Genomic DNA, 14964 nt, shown 5'->3' on the forward strand with positions numbered 1-14964 from the left:
TCAAATACACAATCCAACAACTCCACAACGCTTTGGTGGACAAGTTGTGACCTGCCAGACTATAGGGATTATGGCAGTGGACCAATTTGCCAAAATGTTGAACTATCCCTTTAATAAGTTTTAAGAAGGATTGTTCTGTCAGGTTGCAAAAGAATATGAGACCAACCTGACCTGAAAAGTTCACTCTCTCGTGTATTTGATCCCATTTCCATCTTAAAAAGTGTTGCTTTGATTTATCCGTGTCCATTTTCAGAAGCTGCAGGTAAAACATACAACTTCAGGGATCAGGAAACAAAAGAGCTTGTAAGTTGTTTGAGCAGCTTGATGACTAAGACAGAAAACCCCTGAAGAAGTTTTTTTCTCCTGTGATGTTGAATCTTGTGATGATGATGATGATGATGATAAACTTGGGTGAATCAAATCTACACTTTGAGGTAGGAGACAGGTTTAATGGACGTCACTGCAGCACACTTTGCTCTTTTGTTTTTTCTCTTCTGGTTTATTTCAGTTTTGCAGTCAAGCAGACGTGAACGAAATGTTGTCAGAGCACGGAATAATTATAATTATAATAATAATAATAATAATAATAATTAAAAAAAACAAAACAAAACAAAAAAAAAGGTGGTCAAACAATTAGCAAATGACACCAGAAAAAATCAAGATGGCGCCACTGATCACGTGTCGCCGTCTTGTTGCTCCGTCCCTTCTTCCCCTCATCTGGATGCTTTGTCGCAATAGAAACGAGCAGATCAACCATCCATATACCAATAAGCTCTGTGAGAACTGATGAAACCACGTCATCATCATTGTCGTCATACAGGTCTCGCTGGGACTGCTGACACCTTTTTTCTTTGTTGTGTGTTTTTGGTTCATTTTGTCCCTCCTCTTCCTGGAATTGAGGACATTTACCATGGTTACGCCACAGACATGGACTTTGCATAAACATTTATTTCGTTTTTTGTCCCTTTTTTCTCCCATAAAAGGCTCATATACTTATGTATTTGTATTCTGTCAAGAGTCAAGCCTTCGATCGATCGCGACATTTACATACAACACTGTACAGGTTCCTCGTTTGTTGGTTTGTTTAGTAAAAATCAGACTTGCCCGTCACATGTTAACACTTTTGGTAGACTCTGTGGGAAGCTCTGTGGTAGAATCCAGTGAAGACACTCACCAAGCAAAAACAAAACAAAAAAAATCAACAGTCAAATACAATTTTTGGTAGTCTATAAGAATAATATGCAAGTTAAACTATGTACAGATCTTCCAAACTGGGGAGTCGGGCAGAGGGGGGAGTAATAATAATAATAATACCAAGGGGCGGGCTTTATAACCAAGTCCCTTGTTTATAATCTAGCACTTGTGATTTAGGTCCAGACTAACGAACATGTCACAGTTTGTCCTGCTTGATAAAAAAACAGCAGACCAGCTCCATCTGTTAAGTATTGAACGCCCCTCACGGCTCTGTACTTGGTCCACTTACTTTCTCTCTGAATCCGCCTCTATGCAGACGACACTCAACTCTACATCGCAGCCAGTAATACTACAGTAATAATAACTGCTTTCTGAGCCGTGTCCTGTTTACATGACTGTAAAAAGCTGAGTTGACAACAGACGTTTCTTATTTTCTTACACAAAGACGACGGAGACACAGAAGAACTCCAACTTACAATAGGATTTAACAAGTTCAACAGCCCCCGTCTATTAGCGTTACGTCAGAGTCACAGTGGATCATTTAACAACACTTGGTGCTGATCTGAGGATATTTCCTAACACTACACTCTTCTATCTATCTGGATGAAATAATATATTCTCTACACTGTTCAATAAAAAAGCTTTTTAACCCATTTCCAAAGCTGCAGCTCTATTTCCTGTGCAGGTAGCTTGCAGGCTACTTTGGATTTAAAATCTTATTTATACAGAAACTGAAGGAATATTTTCTATCATCCAGACGGTTTGAAGAATCTGTGGAAAGATCCTCAGCAAAGCTTTAATTTTTATAAAATCTTCTGAAATTTCATTATTATAATTATTTATTTTTCAAGAAACACATAATTCCCACTGTGACTTGAATCTAACACTAACACACCAGAGGCACAAAATAGGATTTTTAATCTTTCAAAGACTCAACTCCCTACTTCACCGTCCAACCTGCTCCAAGCTTGGTCCCCCAAACATCACATACCTGCTACCTCATCTACTTATATCTGATGTTCAACTTCTTTAACTGGACTCGTTGCTTGGACAAAATAATAATAATACTTATAATAATCATAATAATAAATCTATTTTAATCCCACTGTTGTATCTGGACTCTAAAAGCTTCTTGAAGTCTTTGAATCTTCTGAGAAACCTCTGGCTTGGTTCAGGGAACTCCTGGGAAACATTGTACAATATGTCATACAGGGCTACACAAATAAACTCGACTCTGATGTACTCTTATATATATATATATTATATATATATATATATATTTATATATATATAATACACCGACAAGGTCTACCACATATATCAGACTAGCCTTTGACGCAAGTATAAAGATGTAAAAGTAGTAAACTTAGTTTCAGTACAAACTGCTGTACAAACAGGCAAAAAGTGGATGAGCATTCACACAAACAGAGGTTCATGTTCAAAGACATACTGACATTATAATAATCTGTGATAGTAAATAAGTGACGACCTCGACAGCAGGAAAGATGGAAGATCTGTATGTTTCAGGATCTGTAGTGATAACGTTTGTCATGTGCGGTCAGATTCGAGCTTTAATACTAGTCTCAGTTATGGTGTGGATTGGCCTCGACACAGGTTAACCAGTCAGTTTTGCGAGCGTGTGTGTGTGTAATCTTTAAAAAAAGGCAGTAGATACACATAATGCAAGAAGACATACAGATATCCAAATCACCTGCGTTATTAAAGAAGAGGAGCTGGATATCACCCGACGGTAAAAAACCAGAGAACCAAAATAATCTTATAGAAATTGTCCTCCACTGACGCACTGCCGTATATTCAAGTATGAAAAACCAAAACAAAAAACCAAAAAAAAAAAACCCATCATCACAAGGCAAGGCGATGTACCTACGATTCAAGAGGATGGAAACAACGAGGTGGAGAAGGAGGGTGGTGGAAGTCACACAGAAGGCTTGTTGTTGCATATATAATTGGCCACTTTGAAGAAGAAGAAAAACAGTGGGTTCAAAATGAACGACGACACTCGGTTTGGACGGGGGTTCGGTGACTCAACAGTGCAAGTTACTGATGATGACAGATTTTCCAAACTAACAAAACAAATAATTCATGGCTAGTTAGACCTCTTTTTTTTCCATTTCTCCTCTCCCCCCGTTCATCCTCCCGAGTGCTTCACCCAACTGCACCCCCCTCCCACCCTCCCCCCCACCTGTAGACAGGACAAGCCCTGCTGATCCACACCGAGGAGGACGTGGAGAGTCCTTGGTGGACGTTGAAGAGTCTCAGATGTTTGTGTCCTGCTGACGGCGGCGGTGGCGAAAGGCAAAGTGTTGGAGGTGGAGGTGGGATGTGTAGGGGCACGGGGGCGGTGGGGGGTAAGGGAGGGGGGGCCGGCTGCTGTCTCCCGACTCGAGGCGGTGAGGGGAAGAACTCAGTTGGTTAAGGTGCTGGATGCGCGGAAGTAGGAGAGGAACTTGAAACAGAGGCTGACCACGAAGTACCAGATGTTTCGGGCCATCTGGGAGCGGGCGATGAAGACCCTCCAGATGAAGACGACCAGCACGGTGTTGAAGGTGTAGCGGATGTTCCTCAGTCTGGGAGAGAACCACGGGAACAATTATTTATGGACGTCTTTAAAGGGATAGTTCAACATTGCCATAATCCCTATAGTTTTAGCAGTAGGTTCGTTACCTTTAATTGTCGGTGCAAGCTATTTTTAGAACGGTGGAGCAGAGCCGCAAGCTGCTCAGAGCTACGCTACGGAGGCTAATGGGATTTCTTGGTTTCAAACTCATCAATGTAAATTTGTCAGAGTTAAATAAATAGTAAGTAATATTATCAATAAAAATAATAATAGACTTTTTTTTATATAAGCGTCTCTCCGAGTCCAGACACAATAGGACACTTAAAACAGTTTAACAATTTCTGCAGATATATTTATAAATGTAGTACCGTATAGACTTTATTCATCCCCCAGGGTAAATTTAAGTGGCCAGTAACTCAATTTGTGGTAAGAACTTAATAATTATTATTGAATCATAATAACTCAGACAGTCTGATGGAGGGATCTCCTGAACCACTCAGTGCTGCACATATGTATAATTTATTTATAGTTATTATGCATGTTGTATACTTTGTAATATTTATGTAAACCAGTCTCCATCTTCTGCTTTGAAATCACAAAAAACTGTTGTGTAAAGTTAAAGTTTAAGTTAAAGGAGAATTAGAGCAGATGTTTAGGGGATGTTTTTTGGTCACTTACTTCCTCAGATGCTGCCGGGCAGCGGGAATGTCGGACATGTCTTCGTTCAGGACGTACTTCTTGGTGCCGATGCAGTAATTCTCGATGTACTCAGGCCAGTTCAGCTGACGCACGTCAAAGTTAAACGTCTGCAGAGAAACAAAACAGAAACATTCAACATTACAGTGAAGGTGAAATTTAACTTCCTCCCACTAGATGGAGCAGTGAGCTCCCTAATATATTATAACCACACAGTGTGCTCTGTCTCTACTACATCAGCTTGAGTTTTATATAGCAGAAAATATATTTCTTTAGTGAATAAAGAAGCAATTAACAAACTATAACATGCATTCAGAAGTGCACATTCACTGTCGGTAAAATGTATGTAAAGCATCAGAAAGTGAAGCTCTGATGCAGAATGGCAGGATAATAAACTGTTATAGTCAATATATATATTATAAAATAGTTATTACTGATGCATTAAGTATTAAACAGCATTTCAATGGAGTCTAAATTAATCTAATTTATTATATTGGGATATTTGAATAAATGTGGCTGTCATGGAAATGTAGCAGCACATTATTTCCCGCAGAAATATACATAATAATAAATGTAAAGCAGCAGTATTTTCTTATTTGGTGCTATTGGTCTGAGGAGGTTGAGTAATTGATCGGACCTTCCTGTCCTCAGGTGTCAGCTGACTCATCAACATGTTCATGTTCTCCGAGTTCCACTCCCAGTCCTGGCTGCTGAAGTACTCCAGCAGGCCGATGGCCTTGTGCAGACGATTAAAGATGCGCATCATCCTAAAGAGAGAGACAGAGACAGAGGTCACGACTCTGTTTGAACTTTATCTACATTAGATTTAAAGTCCCAAGGCAGATGTGTCCGGGTCTTACTGCGGTTTCTGTCCGGACAGACGCAGGAAGAGGTCGTAGAGGAGCGCGGGGAACTTGTGGCTGACCAGGATCCAGTACTGATTGATCAGGTAGTTGGAGGTGATGTTGGCGTTGGGTCTGCGGAAAGCCTGCTCCAGAGGGTTCCTCTTGAAGGACGACATCACATGGTGCTCTGCAGAGAATAAAATAAAATGAAGAGTTAGATGTTAAAAACTAGAGAAATAACAAAACATCTGGTTTTAAAATATTTGTGATAAATGTGTAGGAAAATTAAGCTTCAAGTTGATCTGGAGGTTTTTCCAGAATCAACATTTTCTGTTCAAAATAACATTCTTTCTATCTATCTATCTATCTATCTATCTATCTATCTATCTATCTATCTATCTATCTATCTATCTATCTATCTATCTATCCATCCTAATCTTATCCATCTATCTATGAAACCTTAAACACTCCTGGGTCAAAAAGTCTGAGCTGTCCCTTTAAGATCAGTTTGTGTGTGTGTGTTTTTTCTGATCACTGGATGTTCAGTTGTGTGAGTCAAATCTAAAGTCACTGTATGACAACATCTGATCATGAAGCTCTGACGAAAAACAAAAAAAACTGTTTTTTTGTGTGGTTTTTTTAAGGAAATTGACACGCGCCACGTTTCCATCACAACCAACAAACAAACAAACAGGTGATCATCACACAGATTACAGCCTCTACACACGGATCATGACTTCCAGGAACTGTGCTCGGCCTTTAATCATTACATGATTTTCAGCTCTGACCCCCCCTCACACACCCCCTCCCCTCCTCCACCCCCTCTGGCATCACAGCCCCCCACCCCCCCTCCCCATCCTCCCAGAATCCAACAGCAGCAGCAGCATCAGCATCATCATCAACCATCCACAGACACAGAGAGCGGCCATGTGACTGCACATTACATCACACACATACACACATACACGGCACGCAAACTAGGGCTCGCACCGTTTGTTTCCATGGTAACAGATATGTGGCGGTTCTGCTGCTGCTGCTGCTTGCTGAGATGACCAGATCGGAGGTGACAGCCAGCTGTGGCCCCGGCTCCTCGCAGGCCCGGGGGCCGCGTAACCTTGAGACGCCCTCAGTCGACAAGATATCGCACTTTTAAACACACCAGTGCAGAATTCATACCCACAATCCTTTGCAGGAGAGACAGGGAAAACGACATCCTGGTTTACCCTGTGTTTCTTTGTGTGTGGTTTTTTTTTTTTAAATGTAATGTTTTGTCATGTGGCGAGCAGCTTCCTGCCTCCTCTGTAGATTAGCTTCATTCCTGCTTTGATTCGTGACGTTGAGATTAGAGTCGTCCACTGTTCCTCTTTCATAACAGAGAGTCGCAGCGATGAGACCTAATCCTGCCCCGAGCCATCTGGTGGCAATTTCCTCGGTAAAGGGAGCGTGTTTGCTAATCTGAGAGAGAGAGAGGGAGACAGAGAGAGGGTCGCTTGTCCACAGGCCTCTAATCCCGGCAGCGAGTGCGATGACGGAAACAATGAGCTCCGACTCCTTCATGTAATGTCACGGCTGAGACCTCGACCTCAACCTCAGTGTGAGGAGGAGAGCTACGACCGACACAGAGCTGCAAGTTCACACCAACTCCTACTGGATAATTAAAAAGCAGAGATGGTGAAACTAAAAGACTAAAATTACACAACTAGTTTGATGTGAAATGATGGGAAATTCTGCAAGTTTGTGCTTGGAAATTATATATTTGAAATAATTGATGATGATTTATGAATTATTTCATGTGACAGTAATATAAATATCTGAGTTTGAAACCATGAGTCAGACACAACGTGTGGCTCGTTGTTGGGTGTTTCTGACATTTTATTAAATCAACATTAATCTATCAATCAAGAAAATATTCAACAGGTTGATCTATAATGTAAATAAAAACTTGACTGACTCATATGTGACTGAAAACACAGTCGTGTCACAGTTTTCTTATGGAAACAGCACATTTATTTACTGAAAATGGCAGTAACACTGACTTTTGTTAAGCCTGTTTACATACCTACATTTGTCTTTATCATTGTTGTTGTCTTTGTTATCATTATCATCATTATTATTAATGTTAAAGATGTTTTTTTTGTTAACAAATACATTTATTTTGGGCGTAAACATAATAATAATAATAAAAAAAAATTGTTGTTTTCCAGATGTGAAGCCCCACTGTGAGAGGGGCTGAAACATCTGCACCAAAGTCGATCTTAAAAAAGACAAAAAATAAAAAAAACAAAACACACACTGATACGAAAGATGATATAAAACCTGATTTGTGTAATTTCTCATAAATAAATGAGTTAATATGAACAGAAACTCCTAAATATAAGTAAATATGTTTCTCTCTCTGCACCTGCTGCCTCCGACCAGCAGGGGGCAGCCTCCCTCCACAGGCGGCTCGGTGCGAATACATCACACAGACATTATGTCACAACACTGGAGTATTATTGATCTGTGATGATGAAAGCGATGCGGGACGACAAGATAGTGCGATGTCGGCAAATGCAGACTAAACACAGCGACAGGTGTGTGTCTGTCTCTGTGTCTCTGTGTGTGTGTGTGTGTGTTATCTGAGAACGAGAGGACAAAACAGTGAACATACCGATCTCGCCCCAGTGGAACGGGTTGATGCCGCCGGTCGTACAGTTGTAAACCAGAGCAGTTTTAGGTCTGTGAGGAAGAAAAAGAAGAACAATACAACGACAGGTTAATTATACAGGTTATGACACAAAGGTAAACACAGGTAAGACACTGAACACACACAGTCTGAGACACTGAGTAATGACTTTAATTAACCTTTTAATGTAGGGATCAATACTTAACTTATTTTTCTGTTATTCTGTTTTCTTTCTGAAAATAAGTGATAATAATAAACTTTATTTATTCAGAACTTTCCTGAACAATGTTACAAATATAAAACATAAAAGTTTCCTGAAGATTTGGGGGAAATGAATGTGAATCAAGCATCCATATATATTAAATATGGTCAGTTTCTTCTAATATTTTCTATAATTGATCAGTAATTTGAGATGTTTCCCGATGGTCTTTCAGTGTGATTTAAAATCTGCATCACCATGGGAGTTAACAGAAGGATAAATTATTTCCTCTTCATCTCCACCACGGAAAGTCTGACCTCGTCTGTTCTGGTTTTAATGAAGCAGTAAAGACGACGTTTCCACGGAAAAAAAACCTTTGTCAAGATGAAGGAGGAGGAAAATCTAATAAAACTTTTCGCTGATTCAGCTTCTTTTATTTGCAAACATCAGCAAAGATGTTCATCTTTTTGAGTATTTCTAAGTGCAACAATGCACTAAATGTGAGATTCTTTTGTCTATTGCTATATTTATCTAGTGTCTAGTGTCCATGAGCTCCCCTGAAATTTCACTAAACTTTATCTGCGCTCCTTCACTGTGGTCGAGGAAAAACTGTCTCATATGAAAAACTTTTATTCCTGCACAGTATAAATAAAAGATTTAAGCCATAAATTGTTTAATTTCTTGCAGGATTCCTTTATAAATCATGTTTCTGCTGTTTGGTCTGTGAGAAATCTTTCACTTTGACACATTCTTCAAAATGAAATAACTTCTTCCTCTTCAGTTTCCATCATTACTTTGTGTTAATCCGTCTTTATTGCGTCTCCAGACTGTTTCAAAGTGTGACAGTAAATCACTGGAGCAGCTCTTCAACGTGTGAATAAGCAATAATTAAGTTCATTTCCAGGACTGTTATAGTAATAATAAACCAATAATCAGCTTTGAGGTTTTCGTCCCGTCGGTGCTCAAACCTTTCACGGTGCGTTCACTGACCTGTGCACGGCGGTGTACCAGCCGGCCGCCAGCGTGAGGTTGATGACCACGTCCACGGGGATGAGGTCGGCCACGGCGTCGTTGTTGGCCCTCATGGTGCGGAGGATGCCTTTACCCGCCTGAGACACACCAGGGACAAACTCATTTATTATCATGATACATACATGTATTGATATATTGATCAGGTCGGTTGAGCTGCGAGTTTCAGGTTTCACGTCTGTGTTAAAACTATTTACAGCTAAAAGAAGTGATTTTTAGACACAGACCCTAAATGTCTGCACTCAAAAAGTGGATATTTCTTGTCCTTTATTATTTTTCCTCTTGTTTTATCACAAAAAACCTTTTTAAATTACCAATTTTCCGAACTTTATCTTCATATATAAAATACTGAGCAGACAGAGAGGAGGGTTTATTAAGTGTGCAAACTGTGCAATCATCATCTTTTTAGTGTGTGTTTAAGTTAGACACAGATTTTGTATTCTGGTTTTGTTTTTTATTTCATTATTTCCCAAATAAAATGTAAACCAGAGGGAAAGGAAACAGACTCTTTTTTTCAAGTTTATTTAATCCTCTTGCCTCTTGCCTCTTGTAATCATTTTAAGTTTTTTGTTTTTCTTTGCAATAATTCACACACTGTTCTCACCTTCTCTTTATTTTTATAATTGCATTGTAAAGGTAAAGCTGAAAATATATAGATTACACCGTAAGGGGAATTAATGATAAGGAAAACATAAAATAAAGCTTAAAATATAGACTGTGCTTTCCTTTCCTTTCCTTTCCTTTAAAAAAAGACACATATATACTTTGTTTATCCCAAATTCAGGTGTTTAGCAGCTAATTTGTCAAATAATAGTTGTTAATAATCAATAATATTGGTTCAATAATCTTCAAAAAGACACGTTGTAGAGTTAGTACTCACAGCGATGAAGACGCCGCTCGGCCCGTTGAAGTTGTCGATCCAGCCCTGAGGAGAAAAAACAACAACAGAGACGCTGTTACACACAACTTCACCATCAACATGTGTGTGTGTGTGTGTGAGTGTGTGTGTGTGTGGTCGGTGTGTTTACATGAACCAGCTGATCGTCAGGTTTATGTTACTTCCTGTGGTGGGAGCACAGACGTGTGTGTGTGTGTGTGTGCGTGTGTGTGGCAGCGACAGTCGACTTCAATTAGGCTCCATTAAAAATGGATGAAGCCACTGGTTATAGAGTCCAGCAGCAGCAGCAGCAGCAGCAGCAGCAGCAGCAGCAGCAGCAGCAGCAGCAGCAGCAGCAGCAGCAGCAGCAGCACCGAGATGTGGTGAAGGTTGAGTCTAATAATAAACTCTGGTTGAGATAAAGATGAAGAGGCCGAGACCAAGATAACCCCCGAACCCACAGGGGTCAAAGGTCACAGCCCCACGGTGTGAGGGTTAAAGGAGGAAACACACAGAGACATAAAAAAAACACTGTGGTTATGAACACACCACACGTTAATACAAACAGTGTGTGCCAAGTGTGTGAGACTGTGAGGCTGTTTGAGGAGTCGCTGCCAGGCCGAGCTCACGTCTGAAGGTCGAGCTCGCAGCCAGGAGCCCAGACACACACACACACACACAGACACACACACACACGGCCTCCATGTTTCCTGATACCAGATAAACCAGTGTCCTCCTCACTCTGCTGGGTGGATTTCTGCAGCATCATCTCCACAGAGACGTAAAAAAATAAAAACTCATCATCGTCTTTAAAGGTTTTTTTTTTTTTCCTGGAGCTTTTAACATGATATAGTTTTCACTCAGACAGAGGAGGAGGAGCAGGAGGAGGAAGAGCAGGAGGAGGTGAAGGGTTGGAGGCTTAAATGCTCCGAGCGCCGAGTCTCCGGTTTGACTTATAGTTGATCAGACCATTTCCTGCTGTCCCTCCACTCTCTCTGTCTTTACATTTCCTGCCTTCCTCCACTGCTTCTTTCTAATAAAAACATAAAATCGCCTTAAAAAAATACTTAAAGATGCCACAGGAATTTTATTTTACAATTCCTACATTTTATATATTAATGAAAAAAGTCGGAAAACACGCATTATCTAAAGGGAGGTGATATGGTTATGGTCTGCACCTCATTTCTGTACATGGACTAATATTTGCAGCACAAATTTAACTTCTTAACTTCTCAGAAAGAAAAGAGCAAATACTGACACCTGAGAAGCTGGAATGAACAAATGTTGTCTGGTGTTTGACTTCGCAAGACAAATAAAAGGGGAGGAGCTCAGGTTTGAAGCCCACAGCCTCATTTACAGGTGATTTATAGCCAATATTCACATTGTGACTGTGACTTCACACAGTTTCCTGAATCAGCTCCCGACAAACGTCACTGATTCTGACAAAAACCTAAAAAGCCTAAAACCTGGAGGAGTCACTGAAGCGTCTGTTTCTGTCACTTCTCAGCAGATTTATGATGATTTTTTCTTTTTCTTTTTGTTTCATCAGAGACGACTGAAACTAAACCATGTTCTCCGCTTTGACTTTGAAATGTTTCTGATTTCTTACACAAATTGCAGCATTTTTGCCTCATGCCCCCCCACCACACACACACACACACACACACACACACACACTCATCTCATTTCTCGCTGCTCCACGATAAGTGAAGCTTTTTAAAAAAAATCATACTGTAATGTCTATGGATGAAATATTATTGATCATGCCTTTAGCTGATCACCTTTACCTTATAGTATAGTATATACATAGTTCAACATTCCAGAAATAAACTGTTTTGGCAAACTGTAGTTCATAATTTTAAAGGGATAGTTCAACATTTTGGCAAATTGGCCCATTGCCATAATCCCTATAGTCATAGCAGTAGGTTCGTTACCTTTAATTGTCGGTGCAAGCTATTTTTAGAACGGCGGAGCAGAACCGTGAGCTGCTCAGAGCTACGCTACGGAGGCTAATGGGATTTCTTGGTTTCCCTCATCAAACTCATCAAATACACAATCCAACAACTCCAAAACGCTCAGTTGTGACCTTCACATTCACCACACTATGAGATAATAACAGAACGTTACGAGACAGCGTTGTTTTCGAGGCAAATTCATGCAAAACTGCTGATCGGGGGCAGTTTTTCAGCAAGCAGTCTCTGCATTTGCCCCAAAAACAACTCCGCCGTTCTGAAAATAGCTTGCACCGACAATTAAAGGTAACAAACCTACTCCTAAAACTATTTTGGATTATGGCAATGGGCCAGTTTGCTAAAATGTTGAACTATCCCTTTAAGATGATGAACTACAGTAGTCCCTCTCTCTCTCTCTCCTCTGGATGTCCCGCTCTTAGACATTCAGTCCACGGCGGCGTCTTATTTCTGCAGCTGTTCAGGTGGATTGACGTGGGCTCGGTGAACATATTAACCAATTTGCTTTAATCCCAGGCCACTTAAGATAAAGCCCACAGGGGAGCGGTTATTGACCCGTGCAGGATTACATCGATCAATATCTTATTTCCATTCGTTTTACTGTCACAGGACGACACAAGGTGGAGGGTGGGGAGGGGGTGAGCGGGTCAGTCATGAGTGTGTAACATGTTGATTAACAGGAACCAGAGTCTTCCCAGATGGCGGGTAAGAACATTCCTTGTATCCTTGGTCGTCAAATCTAAACAGTCAGTATTGATTGATTTCAGGCTTCTTCGAGCTAGAAGACTGATCGCTCTTTTCTGGAAAATCGATGTCTGTAAAGTTATGGTTGAAGGAGATTGCAACATATCTTGCGTTAGAAAGACTTACATATACTGTTAGAGGGAAAAGAAAACTGTTTGTGAAAGTATGGAAACCCTTTTTGGAGGATGAAAATGAAGGATCAAATCAAGGATGACCTGAAGATCATCACTACTGCTGCTTTTTCAGCAATTTTTTTTGGTTTTATTAACTTCTGTTACTGCAGTTTTATTTGTATTATTATTATTTATTTATCTATTTATCATCTTTTGATTGTTTTTTTGTTTGTTTTTGTTTTGTTTTTTCTTCAAACGTATAAGAAGGGGAACGAACCCACCACCGATGTCTCTGGGTGGCGGGACAGAAACCTTCTGCCTTTCTGTCGGGCGGCTGGGAGAAGCAGCGACTCAGTGTCAGAGCGCTGCTGGGTGAACGCAGCCTCCCTTATCTTTTGATTGTTTTGTTGTATAGTACACTTTTACATTATTTGCTATTGCTTTGGTCATTGTTATTTCTATGTTTTCTATATGTATATAAAAAAAAAACACATGAACCAGAGTGACGACTGTCCTCATGTTCATCATCATCTTTGTGTTTGTGTGAGAGTGTGTCGACTCACAGAGAAGGGCTCCTGCCAGCTGGCCCCCACTATCGAGGGCCTGATGATGCCGATGTTGAGCTTGTCCTGCTCCTGCTGCACCACGTACTCGGCCAGGGCTTTGGTGTAGGTGTAGGTGTTGGGCCGGTCGCCGATGAGCCGCGGCGTGATGTCGCGCACGATGCCGTCGTCCATCCACCTGACGACAGGAAGAGGATACACAAGAGTTTTAGGTTTAGACACAGAAGGTTTAGACATAGAAGATAGAAGAGTGCAATTTAATTTATGAGACTGTATTTTATAATCTTAGCATCTTATATTTTTACTTTTGCCTTTTTGGAAGAGATGGGGCATGAATTTTTAGACCTTTTAAAACATTTTTTAGAAGTTTAATGTCGCAAATTTACAAATAAAAATTGTGTTTTTCTTCCTGTCAAGGAAGGAAACACGTTTTTACACTTTGAAAAGTTGCACACACACACATCACTTGTTGTGTGTTCTGCCTCCATTAGAAGATCTTTATCAAACTCTTCTTTTCATTTGGATTCAGTAAGGTGTTGTTTTAGTCCAGAATCAACAGAAGATTTTCAAAGTTTTAACGTCTGACAAAATAATTAAATTATATAAACTAAAAGTAAATCATTCTTGAGATAAGTAGTACAGTAATGTGTATAAACCCGCCCTGAGCTTTACTTCACTCCTCACGTCTGAAAGTGAAGAGAGCGAACACTGAAAGTGAACTCCCACTTTGTTAGAGAATAATTTCACTTCCAGATAGATAGATAGATAGTTTGTGTAGTTAATGGTCAATCCCTCTGTGTTATAGTGGAGAGCTATGAATTAGAAGACTTTGTTAGATTACTGCCGGGGTCAGTTATCTGCCCTACTTTCTCTCTGAGGAACATACCAAGGCCATGGTCGCTGTTTGGCGTCTTCAATCTGACTCTCTGGCTGGTTGCAGACACAGCTGTAGAGTCAGAGGATAACGCTCTCCGTCACTGGATGACACTTAGCTGGTGTGAATCCTTATCTTCATGTTTATGCACTATAGCCAATTGGATGTTAACACATCTCCCTTTTGCTGTCTCGGCCCATTTCTAGTATAAGAATCTGAGCTTTGCTGTTTGACCCTTAGAACTGAGGTGGATTCATGCACTTATGCTGTGTTGACGACTCTTCTGTTCTCCTCGATCGAGCCTAAATAAACTCCTTCAGCATAAGACATACAGGACTCTGGTACTTCTTCTTCTTCACCGGCATCACCACAAATTCCTCCCTAACACACTTCATCCTTAATTTAACAAGTAAAAGTTGAATTCAGTAACATCTAAGGGTGGACGAGCAGAGTTTCATGTTCTGAAGTTTTGTCATTGATCTAATTGATCTAATTGATCTTACATATGTAACTTTTTGTCTTTGTAGTTTTCTATATGGACTCTTAATGTGAATTCATGTGAATTGGGACCTATTTTTTGTGTAAAACTGTATTTTTGGTATATTGTTTGTATGTTA

General features: G+C 40.2%; 1 protein-coding gene across 1 annotated transcript in view; it reads right to left on the reverse strand.

Annotated features, from left to right (window-relative positions):
• Window positions 1-1078: 1078 nt before the first annotated feature.
• Window positions 1079-14964, reverse strand: part of LOC146962455 (fatty acyl-CoA reductase 1) — a 61737-nt gene continuing 47851 nt past the window's right edge. Inside the window, exons 5-12 of the mRNA XM_085769117.1 lie at window positions 13474-13651; window positions 10087-10131; window positions 9168-9286; window positions 7964-8031; window positions 5329-5500; window positions 5106-5235; window positions 4451-4578; window positions 1079-3782 (exon numbers count right to left, since the gene is read on the reverse strand). Coding sequence (XP_085625243.1) covers window positions 3620-3782; window positions 4451-4578; window positions 5106-5235; window positions 5329-5500; window positions 7964-8031; window positions 9168-9286; window positions 10087-10131; window positions 13474-13651 — 1003 coding nt within the window. The 3' untranslated portion in view covers window positions 1079-3619. The remainder of the gene's footprint in view (window positions 3783-4450; window positions 4579-5105; window positions 5236-5328; window positions 5501-7963; window positions 8032-9167; window positions 9287-10086; window positions 10132-13473; window positions 13652-14964) is intronic.

Source organism: Trachurus japonicus, chromosome 23, assembly GCF_045865225.1.
Source record: "Trachurus japonicus isolate A0001 chromosome 23, Traja_1.0".
Classification (NCBI taxonomy): Eukaryota; Metazoa; Chordata; class Actinopteri; order Carangiformes; family Carangidae; genus Trachurus; species Trachurus japonicus.